General features: G+C 41.3%; 1 protein-coding gene across 23 annotated transcripts in view; it reads right to left on the minus strand.

The window, feature by feature from the left end:
• Positions 1–12,247, minus strand: part of MYT1L (myelin transcription factor 1 like) — a 525,010-nt gene that overhangs the window by 163,604 nt on the left and 349,159 nt on the right. For all 23 annotated transcript variants that reach the window (XR_007774015.1, XM_050950633.1, XM_050950632.1 and 20 more), the window contains one exon: positions 1,431–1,493. Coding sequence is in view for 22 of the 23 variants with exons in the window: in XM_050950633.1 (XP_050806590.1) it covers positions 1,431–1,493 (63 nt within the window). In the remaining variant the exon portion in view is untranslated. The remainder of the gene's footprint in view (positions 1–1,430; positions 1,494–12,247) is intronic.

The following is a 12,247-nucleotide window of genomic DNA, read 5'->3' on the forward strand; positions in this document are numbered from 1 at the left end:
GGAAGTTTGCGGCCAACTGATTTGGCAGAGCACCTTAATGCCAATCTTCATAGTAATCTGAATTTAAGAGTTCTTTGGTGTTTACTGTTGTGTGTACATTATTTTTCAAAAGTGACACAGACACATAGGAGCCTATGGGCTTGTGTACACTTAAAATGCTACAGTGGCACAGCGGTATCATTGCTGCTGTGCTGCTGTAGTGCTTCAGTGTAGTCACTACTACCCTGGTGTTGATAATCCACGGCCCTGAGAGGTGCTAGCTAGGTCAACAGAATAATTCTGTCTACACCAGGGTTTAGGGAAGTTTAACTACGTCTCTCAGGGGAGTGGATTTTTCACATCCCTGAGAGATGTAGCTATACCAATGTAAATTCCTAGCGCAGATCAGATCTTTTTTATTGACTTTCAATGAGATTTAGACCCTAAATGCATAAAAGCCAGATTTTTAAATGCACTTAGGCGCCAAAAGATGCAGCTAGGTCCCTAGTGGAATTTTTTAAAAAAGCAACTAGACTTTTAAATCCTACAAGGCACTTATCTGCATTATTAGGTCCCACATACCTTTAAAATTTGGCCCTCAGTCACTTTTGAAAATGTAATATAGGCTCCTAACTCACTTAGGTGATTTTAAACTTTTTACACCTTGTGTTTTTTAAGCAACAAACAGTCATGTGGCACCTTATAGATGTATTGGAGCATGAGCTTTCGTGGGTGAATACCCACTTCATCCGATGTATTGGAGCATGAGCTTTCGTGGGTGAATACCCACTTCATCAGGTGCATCTTTTTTAAGGTAACCTTTATTTTTGAAATTAAATTATTTTTAAAGGGAATTTAATCATTATTGTGATTTAGTTGTCATTTGTCCTGAACCCAATGGTGTGGCAGATTCCTTCATGTCTGTGTTTCGCTGATGTTTTGGTTTTAAACTACTTTTCTCACTTACACCAGTTTCACACTGCTGTATCTCTACTGGCTTCAACAGAGTCCCTGCTGGTTTGCACCTATGCGAGCAGATAATCAGGCCCAATAGCATTAACTTTAATAGGAGCAGGAATTGGCTATACTACCAACCCTGGGCCAGACATCATAAGGTAGGTTCCTGTTACTAAATATAAAGCAGCTTTTCTCACCTTACTGTGTTTCATACACATAATGGAGGTGGCACTAACTACTCAGCATTTACCACTCCCTAGTTACTATACTACCATAGTATCTTGTCTTCTGGGAATGGGAAGATACTATTGTTACCTTGATCAACAAATGCAGCATTTCCCTCAGCATCTGATGCAAATGAGTTTAATAAGGCACAAGTAACAGATAACATCCCCCCCACACACACACACACACCTGCACCACAGGTCCCTTTCCCATTTTGTAATCCAACTGAAACATACACGACTTAAAGACCAAAAACTCTCTTTACATACCTTCGATGTGAAGCATAATTCCCAGTAATGTGCCCAGAGCCATCACAACCAGGGGTCGGACACCTAAAATAAATTAAAACAAATATTAAATGGAGTAATTTACTTGGAAGAAATAAAACCCAGACATTAACCGCCCACCAAAAACTCCCTGCTTGGGATGTCGTTTCCACAGGTGCCAGCCAGGGAGACCCCTGCGGGCTTCTTTGGCTCTGCCTCCTCAGAGCTGAATCCCAAAGCAGGGGGTGGAAATGCTCTCTTCACATGCAAGCAGAAAGCTGTTTGCTTCTAGGCCACCTCCCAACTCAGACAGCATCTGGCCGACACTGGCATTAGAAGATGAGCAAGGGATTTCCGCAACTAATTAGCAACAGCCAGATGTCACCTCACCACAGCCACTGAATATGGAAACAGGTCAGGCCTATGCTGTATTGCCATTTACTAAAATAAGGATAACTTTACACGCTGGGCATCCTGCTACCAAGTACGGTTATTGCTGTAGCCCACCATCCGCAGACTCATACAACCGATCTCTTTTTACCAGAGGAAAAGCCTCTGAGAAAGGCCAGGAATGCAGGCAGAGGGGAAAAGGAATACTGCCCTCTTGTGGTCAAATTGCAACCTAACTAACAAACAAACTGGACAAAAGAGCCGTTAATGTAATCACGTCCTGTAAAATTTCCAGTGATTATACAGTATTTTAATGAATATAGAAAAAGGTTCTACACAGAGGTGACAGGCATGCACATTACAGAATAAATTAAATTAGAAAGCTTAATTAAAATAAACTGTGTGTATCTGAACTTCTGAACTTGATCTCATAAGATGTATTAACTACAACAAGGGTAATGAATTAGAAGAGAAGCAAAACTACTTTATATAATACAATCAGACAAATATTATACATTTCCAAGACACACAAAGTTTGTGCACTTCTGGACTTCTAACTGTTCTTTAAGAATTCAATTCAGGAAAGCATCACTATTCAGGATAGTGCTGAGGCATTGTATAAGTCCCAACGTGCTTAAATCTGATCTCCTCAGTTAAGCACATGCTTAAGTGCTTTCCTGAATGGAGGCCTACACTCATACAGATGAGCCCTTTCTCACAAAGGTTTCTGGGGAAATCTAAAATCTTCATAAACTGAAAAATTGAAATAATCAGGAACCTCGGTGTTGTGGAACTCTTATGCCCCGTAAGGCTGAAATTAAATTTCTGTGAAGCTCAAAATCACCTCCTACTGTTGCGGAGTTTCACAGGATTGAAGGTTCAAGGGCATTTGGCACAATCCACAGGGACACAAATTAAACAAGAGTTTCTGTTAACTGGATTTGGGACACACTCTGCACCTGGCAGTGTATTAACTTGCTGTGATAGTGATCAAGAGGCAAGCAACAAGAGATGATACAACCAGAAATAAAACAAATGGTCAGCAGAAGGATTTAATTTCTGATGCACTTTCAGGACATATTCACACAGGAACTGAAACAGAGCTTGGGGGCAGCTGGGCTCCAGGTGAGGAGCCATGTGTAGCTGAGAGCTCTGGCTCTTCACCCCTCCCTTGCACTGCCCTTTTCAGTTGGTGAAAGCGCTCCAGGGGAGGACGTGCACCAGCAACAGGAGGAGGGCAGTGTGAGGTAAGTTAACATAGGTCAACTTAAGTCTGTAGTGAAGACATGTCCTATGAAAATTCATTTGTGTAAAACTTCACCTCTTTCTATTAACTTCATAGGAAAGAGCTTATGAATAAATATGTCAGCAATCTATATGCACTGAGAACCTGTGGAATATCATAGGTTTATTACACTCAAGTAAGTTTCTTGGAACCAGAACAACTTTGGGTGAGCAGGAAGACAATATATCACTCAGACAGTGGTGGCTGGAGACACTGCCTGCAAAAGCCGTGAGAAAGTGTTATGGATTTTCAAAAGTGCTCAATGCTGGCCTAACTCTGCTTCTACTGAAGTCAACGGAAACTGCATTAGACCAGCACTGTACACATTTTCAAATCCCATCCTATATCTTTAGAGGGAGTAGGTTCATGTATAATGCTTACGAGCAATCTTCCTACACTTTCAGAAAAAGTGTTACCTGTGTATCTTATAATACAGGCTATCCAGCTCCTACCAGGACTCATGCATATGTGGGAAGGGAAAGGAAGGCAGGCAGGCAGGAAATGTCATGTCCGATGCCCAGACCATGCCTTATTTGGTGTGTTCAAGGCTTGAAATGCTAACCTGGGCAAGTACTTGGACTTGGGCAAGTACTGGGTGTAGCATATTAACTGGCTCCTGCACAAGAATTCTGCATGGGAAGGGGCTATCTATTTTATAAACTATTATCTCAAGCACTATTGGTTCCTATGCGTTTGTACAGTACCAGGCACACAGTGATCCTGATCTTGGTTGAGACCTATAAACAATGCTGTGGTACAAATAATAAACCAAATGATGATATCTAGGTATGATATGCAAACCTATCTCACTTTATTCTTGCTATTTTGTAAGCAATAGATGGCCAAATTCTGCTTGAGCTGTACTTGTGTATCCTAACTAAAGTTACTGGGGATGCTCGGATGGATGTGAGAGTTTGGCTCTACGTTAGGCTGCAAGTTCCTTACTCAACAGTTACATAACTTGGGGGTTCTCCCCGTGCCCCATACCAGACACAGATAATTAGCACACACACATTCTGGATTGCATAATTGTTTTAGATAGTGGACATTTTATGTTTAAAACATTAAATGTTTAATGAACATGATTAAAAATAATCTCATTTAAATACTTTATTTCTAAATATTTAGTTTTTTAAATTGAGAAAAATGGGCTCAGAGATCTGGGTTCTATTCTTGGCGCAGTCACTGCCTGAGTTACCTTGGGAAGGTCAATGCATCAATATATGCCTCAGTTTCCCCATGTATAAAATTCATGTATGGAGACATACTTCTTCTGTAAAGTGCTTTGAGACTGGCAAACGAAAAGCACTAAATAAGGGCTAAGCATTACTATCATTCTTTCAGGCTGGCCTCTTTTTTTTCATAAGTATCACAGCCACTATACTTTAGTCAGTTTCTCTTCCTGTCAGAGTCAATTACTTCGATGGAATCTAGATCAGGCTCCTAATACCATCCCATGGGAGTGGGCCCTTCATTATCCCATTAATTAAATGTTTGGGCTGAAAGTGTCTTTAAACTTAGGCTCTGAATGTACCCTCCACTTAGATGAGATAGGAGAACATAGATCCATCCAGCTTCCCCACTAGAGCTGTCTGTGGAACCTAGAGTTCCTTTCCTCATTTATCCAAGAGATCAGTAGGGTTGGGAGGCCAGAGCCTCCTCTATAGACCCTCTATCCTCTCTCCCTAAGGGTGCAATATGATAGAAATTGCACACGATGAGTTTCCAGGGTATCTTCACAGGAAGGTATGATTTGCCCCTAACTAACATGATTTGTAAGCAGCACTAATCTTTATCTTGAAGTTAAACCTTTGCACACCCCCATTTGGACACTTATTTCTATGGAAGAGTGGCTTATTTGAGTTAACTTAAACTGACTCCTAATCGACATGAACTAAACCAAAATAAGCTTTAAAATGAACTGAACTAAGAATGTTCACAGAGCAGTTTGTACCAATTTAACTAAATCAGTTTAAAATCACACCTTTAGTTAAACCAGTTCAGCTTTCTTACACAGACAAGGCTGTATGCTTTTAAAAAGGTCTTTCATATACTGATTTTAGCACTATAATGTTTGTGTAGATTATGCACAGAAATTTAATGAATCATAAAATCAGAAAAGCAGACTTTGACTCCCTCAGGGAACTGATGGTTAAGATCCCCTGGGAGGCTAATATGAGGGGGAAAGGAGTCCAAGAGAGCTGGCTGTATTTTAAAGAAGCCTTTTTGAGGGCACAGGAACAAACCACCCCAATGTGCAGAAAGAATAGCAAATAAGGCAGGTGACGAGCTTGGTTTAACAGAGAAATCTTTGGTGAGTTTATACACAAAAAGGAAGCTTACAAGAAGTGGAAACTTGGACAGATGACTAGGGAGTAGTATAAAGATATTGCCTGAGCATGCAGGGGTATAATCGGAAAGGTCAAAGCACAATTGGAGCTGAAGCTAGCAAGGGATGTGAAGGGTAACAAGAAAGATTTCTACAGGTTTCTACAGGTGTCTATAGCAACAGGAAGGTGGTCAGGGAAAGTGTGAGACCCTTACTGAATGGAGGAGGCAACCTAGTGACAGATTATGTGGAAAAAGCTGAAGTGCTCAATGCTTTTTTTCCCCAGTCTTCACAGACAAGGTCAGCTCCCAGACTGCTGCACTGGGCGCACAATATGGGGAGGAGGTGAGCAGCCCTCAGTGGTGAAAGAACAGGGTAAGGACTATTTAGAAAAGCTGGACATGCACAAGTCCATGGGGCCGGATGTGCTGCAGCCAAGGGTGCTGAGGGAGTCGGCTGATGTGATTGCAGAGCCATTGGCTATTGTTTTTGAAAACTCATGACAATCAGGGGTGGTCCCAGACAATTTGAAAAAGGCAAATATAGTGCCCATCTTTAAAAAAGGGAAGGAGGAGAATCTGGGGAACTACAGACCGGTCAGCTTCATCTCTGCCCCTGGAAAAATCATGGAGCAGTTCCTCAAGGAATCCACTTGAAAGCACTTGAAGGAGAGGAAGGTGATCAGGAACAGTTAACATGAATTCACCAAGGACAAGTCATGCCTGACAAACCTGATTGCCTTCTACAATGAGATATCTGGCTCTGGGGATATGGGGAAAGCGGTGGATGTGATATACCTTGACTTTAGCAAAGCTTTTGATACGGTCTCCCACAGTATTCTTGCCAGCAAGTTAAAAAAGTATGGATTGGATGATTGGCCTATAAGGTGGATAGAAAGCTGGATAGGTTGTTGAGCTCAGTGGGTAGCGATCAATGGCTCGATGTCTAGCTGGCAGCCAGTATCAAGGACCTGGGGATTACAGTGAATAAAAAGCTGGATATGAGCCAACAGTGTGCCCTTGTTGCCAAGAAGGCTAATGGGATATTGGGCTGCATTAGTAGGAACATGGCCAGCAGATCAACGGAAGTGATTATTCCCCTCTATTCAGCACTGGTGAGGCCACATCTGGAGTACTGCATCCAGTTTTGGGGCCCTCATTGTAGAAAGGATGTGGGCAAATTGAAGACAGTCCATCTGAGGGCAATGAAAATAATCAGAGGGCTAGGGCACATGACTTACGAGGAGAGGGTGAGGGAACTGGACTTGTTTAGTCTGCCGAAGAGAAGCGTGAGGGGGGATTGAAGCAGGAAGCTGGTGAAGCACTGGAATGAGTTACTTAGGGAGGTAGTGGAATCTCCTTCCTTAGAGGTTTTTAAGGTCAGGCTTGACAAAGCCCTGGCTGGGATGATTTAGTTGGGATTGGTCCTGCTTTGAGCAGGACTAGATGACCTCCTGAGGTCTCTTCCAACCCTAATATTCTATGATTTGATAGCAGCCTTCAAATACCCGAAAGGGGAGGGGGTCCAAGGAGGATGGAGTTTGGCTGTTCTCAGTGATAGCAGATGACAGAACTAAGAGCAATGGTCTCAAGTTGCAGTGGGGGAGTTCTAGGTTGGATATTAGAAAACACTATTTCACTAGGAGGGTGGTGAAGCACTGGAATGGGTTACCTAGGGAGGTGGTGGAATCTCCTTCCATAGAGGTTTTTAAGGTCAGGTTTGACAAAGCCCCGGTTGGGATGATTTAGTTGGGGTTGGTCCTGCTTTGAGCAGTGGGTTGGACTAGATGACCTCCTGAGGTCTCTTCCAACCCTAATCTTCTATGATTCTATGATAAACTTATGCTGGTCTAAATGTACTGCATTTTAATTTGCATTTCAAGTAGATTTTATAAGCAGATATCTACAAATCCCTTAGACCATTAAAATTATGGATCCTCATTTTCAGAAACCAGGACCATGCAAACACCTGCACATTAATTTTACAAGCACTAATACTAGAACTTGTAGACGTTTGACTCTATCAACTGCATGTGCAAGTATTAATGCTTGAAAACTGTGAGCATAGGGCTTATATGTTCAAATACAAAAGGAGGTTGGGCAAGGCCCCTCTGAAAATCAAACTCACAACAAGGGGAAAAAGGATCAGGTAGCTTTCCTGCTGTACTTAAAAAAAGAATGTAATCAGAAGGTGCAACAAAAGTTTATTTTAGTCTCCAAAATCACAGAATTACTTCATTACAGAAGATTTAGACTATTCTCAACAGGGAAAAAATTAAATAACTTTGAAACCTAATTACGACCACATAATGCCAGCACTGTTAGCCACTTCACTGCTGAAAAATAATATACCAGGTACATCCAGCAAATAAGTTTGTCCAGTGGACTGAGTGTACCTAGTACATCTTAATATCCCATTCATTAGACATGCTATAGGAAACTGCTGCCAGCAGCTGTGAAGGCAACTAAATAAGCTGGGACAGCTGGAGCCAATACTGGTTTTGGGCTTAAAAGACCCATGCAAAAATAATAATTAAAAAAATACAAAAGATAACTACTGCCAGTTTAGCTGACTAAAAATAATAATGAAATAACTTGACCCTGAATGTACAAGCTTTTCATCTAAGCTTAATGGATGTTTCCCTTAAACTAATGTGCAGTTTAGCAAGTGTTTATCCAACTAGTATCTTACACAAGGGTGCAAAGAGTTTTTCCCTAAACAAAACAGAAAGACACCTCAGTAGTTTTCTCCCTCATTCTTTTGTGCAGATTTGGATGAGTCCTTCTTTTAAAGGTGATTGTCCAAACTAGTAACATCACCTCTAGCCAACAGAACACATCCCTAAATCATAGATTATACTGCTAACCTGCAGTACAATATGCACATTTTACAATTTTTTTCGTTCAAAGATTTTATGACACATGGCAAGGGCTGGATTGACATAACTGAAAACTGAAACGTTTAATTTATCCAGAAAAGAAGCACAGCTCATGCAGGCTTCCTCGATGCCTCAAACTTGAAGGCTCTTTTGGAGTGAGATTCAGCTGAGCTTCAGTAATTCAGTGGGTTCCATCTCTGTGCCAGTCAAATCACCTTTGTTCCTGCTCTCAGTGCCAACAGTCTCTCCTAAAAGCAGAGATACCACTAGATGTCTGAAAAGCTGTGTCTCTTTAAAAATAAAAATCCAAATAAAAATCATGGAATTACTAAAGCAGGGCCAGATTCACTACATTACTTAACCTCATGAGCACTCCCACAGAATTCACGTGCCTACAGTTAACATGCTTAAGTTCTTTGCTGAGTAAGGGGTGATCATGCTTAGCTTTACCATTAAGGCTTTGTGTTCACTAGGGAAAAATGAATTCTTAACTTATGATACCTTGTAGTTTTCACATAAGTTAGCAGGTCAAGGTAAACCCAAAGCTCCCCCATAGTCTTTAACCTGATCTGCTAACTCGTGTGAAAATTACAAACTGCTTTGTGATTTTACCTCACATTAATTGACTCAAGTTAGCTAACTTGAGTTATAAACACTCCTTTTTTTCTCATGAAGCTGCACCCAAAACACACTGCTTTTCTAACCGCATTGTGATCGGTTTGTACACTGTTTACTTTCTCTAATTAGACTGTAAGCCCTTTGGGGCATAGTAGCAATCCGAAACAAAGCCCTAATGACACTTCCTCTTTAGTTCATTGAATGAAATATACAAGAGAGAGAGAAAGGAAAAAGAGCTGTCAAGTGAAGAGGCGGAATTTACTGTAAGGTATGAATTTTTTTTTGTGTGTGTCTGACTGTAGTGCTTCTTGAAGGCAGTGTCTAGTCTCCAACTAAATTCTCAGTGGATTTACAGCCCTTTACACAGAAGTCTTCTAAGTTATGTTTCATGGCATACACACACAGCAGTAAATAGAAACAAAAATACTCTCACTGAAAGGTTGTATTCTAATACTTCTTTATTCAGAATAATACAAAGGGACCCCAAATCAGAGAATCACAAAGCACACTGCTCCCTAAAACAGAGAGGCACAACTCACCCCACTTTACTGTAAGGCTATCTGTCTGCTGACTGACTGCTGCAATGATGAGGCCCAGAAGGAAAGCTTCCCTCTAGAGTCCCAGGCCTGCAAGCAGGACTGGGAAAACCCCATGAAATTTAAAGTGGCAGCTTAAAATTTTAACACAGTTTTCAATATATGACACTCTATTTAATTCCAGAACAGGTAAACCACAGATGACAGAAGAACAAGCTTCTCTCCACTCCTCCTCTAGAAGACTCTATCTGACCTGGAGGAGCTACTTCAGGGTTGAGAACACAATTTGCTTTTTGTACTATCTGTTCCTTATCCTTTTTACTAAGACTGTCACAAGTCTGTCAGTAACAACTGTGATGGTGGTTATCATTATGTGGATTCCTATCCAGCTGGAACTGGACTGAAACCAGACATTCATTACAGTCCTGAACCATCAGCTGAAGGAAACAATGTTCAGTCATTACTGAACTAGCTGTTTCTGAAACAACGTAGAGGTGTAAAGTGCTAAATCCCATTATCAATCTTAAGTGCATCTATAGGCTGTCAATCTCTAATTTAATCCTGTGATGTGGGGGACAGTGCTGGGGTCTTCCCTAAGGAGATCTCTGAAGAAGAGCTGCTCTCTCTTGTAATGCCAATAGGTACACAGAACTTTTCCTTTTCCTCTTCACTTTTGTCTTTTATTTTCATTTATTTTTAGTTGTCTCACCATTACTCTGTTAAATTCTCAGGCACTTCCTGATTCCTAAAGTGTCAATCTCATAGTCCTTAACCCAAGCAAAATTCACTCAATCAGCTTCCTAGAAACAGCACATCCAATCTGTGACTGACCTGCATGAATTTGTTTCCTGTTCATCTCTACCTCTACCCTGTTCCTTTCCACTGCTCTTTTCTTTCTCCTCTCAGCTCAACTCTCCTTTCCGTCCAGTAATGTTTCTTACTTCTTGTGTCTCTTGTGGTCTCTTTTCTCTTCCTTCTCATATCTAGACTTTTGTTTTGTCCACATTGTCTGCCTTCTGTCCCTGCTCCTCTCCATCTTTTCCTCTTCTACTTCCTATCATCTTGGTGTCTCTCTTTAATCCTCCCCCCCTCCCTTATGCTGTGTTCTTGTCCTTTCTCTTGCTGTCTCTCTTCTTTTGATTCTTTCTTCTCTACCCTTTCTGCCTGATATACTTCTTCTATGTTCTTCCTTCCTCATTGTCTCTTAACTCCTTGCACTATACAACTTTTTCTCCTTCTCTCCTCCACTGCTGTGTCTCTCCATTATCCTTTCTTTCATTGCCCTTGTTGTCCTTCACTCCTTGCTCCCAGTCCATATTATCTCTTCTTCTGCATGCTCTGCCTGAAGAGTATTGCACTTCGTTGAAGTGACTTGGCCAACCATAGCACTACCTGCATTACAGGAGGAAACCCTATGTCATTCTGGAATCAGCGTGGTACTTACTATTCTTGACCATCAGGAGTCACAAAGTATGGTTTTCAAAAGTGCACAGTACTGGGCTATTCTCTTACTTATGTCAAAGGGAGTTTTCCCATCAACTTCAATGAGAGCAGAATTAGGCCACAGACAGGCATTTTTTGAAAATTCCATTCAAGAGTCCACTTAAACTGGTTTCAAGATGCAACATCAGCTCTGTGGGCCTAGCATTCAGAAAAGGGATATATCAGTGGATCCTCAGCTCTTAGTTATATGCTCTAGTGTTCAAAATATACCTGCAAAAGTACTTTTTAATCAGAACTCTATTAAAATCATAGGATAATTAAAGTGCACTGCAAGATTAAAAGTGAGTTAATTTCACATTTACATGATGCATTTCTAGAAACTGGGAGGAGCATTCAGTACCGAAATTAGATTTAAAATGTTAAATATTGAGTTTTCTCCTAGGTGAAATCTACCTGGCACCTCTTCTTTGCTGAACACTATAGAGATCACAAGTCTCATTGCACCCAATGGTATAAATGATATCATAAATGCATTAGGCATTCTGGGATAGCTGCATTTGTGTAACTTGAAGGTATCACTTTTAGGGGGAAACATGAGAGTGAGGACACATAAAAGAATGTGCTCTGGGCGACAATAAAGAGAGGCAGCCAAATTATCTTGTGGTGGAATGCGAATGAATGAATAATAGGGAAAATCTTGCCTTTATCTCTGCAATGCTGAGGACCCCCTGGCATTAGAACCAGTGCAGTTCTTCTGTGTTGGGGGGGCGGGGGCAGAGCAGAGCACTCTCCAATGTGAAATGGAGCCAAGCTCTGCAGGAGAAGATTGCAACAGAGAAAGGTGAAGGAGCAGAAGAAAGTGTGGAGTGGGAGGATTTGCCACCACCCAGTTACTCCAGTCTTCCACTCATAGTGGGGCTATGTCAGGGTTGTGGAGCTAGTCCAGCAATTAAACTGAAGTAATCTTGGCAGAGAGGCTCCACTGAGTGGCTTTCTGGCTCTTCTATCTCTGCAGAGAGACTTTTCTCTCTCTCTCTCCCTCTCCCCCTGCCTTTGCTTCCAGAGATCTCCAGCAACTGAATGGTTTTAAGTTGAGGATGACTGACTGCATTTGCTTCTCTTTGAGTGAAATGTAACTTATTACATGATTTTTTTGCACCTATGCTCTATGTCCTTAGTTCCTGGTGCTATCAGTACAACACTCTTGCTGCGGTACCTACACTGCATGTGTGGGTGAACCAGAACATGATAAAATGTGGCACACTGGCATTTATTATATCTCTGCACTTGAACACACAGACACACATGCTGCTTTTAAAATTAATTATATCTGTTTAGAAA

This window comes from Gopherus flavomarginatus, chromosome 4, assembly GCF_025201925.1.
Source record: "Gopherus flavomarginatus isolate rGopFla2 chromosome 4, rGopFla2.mat.asm, whole genome shotgun sequence".
NCBI lineage: Eukaryota > Metazoa > Chordata > Testudines > Testudinidae > Gopherus > Gopherus flavomarginatus.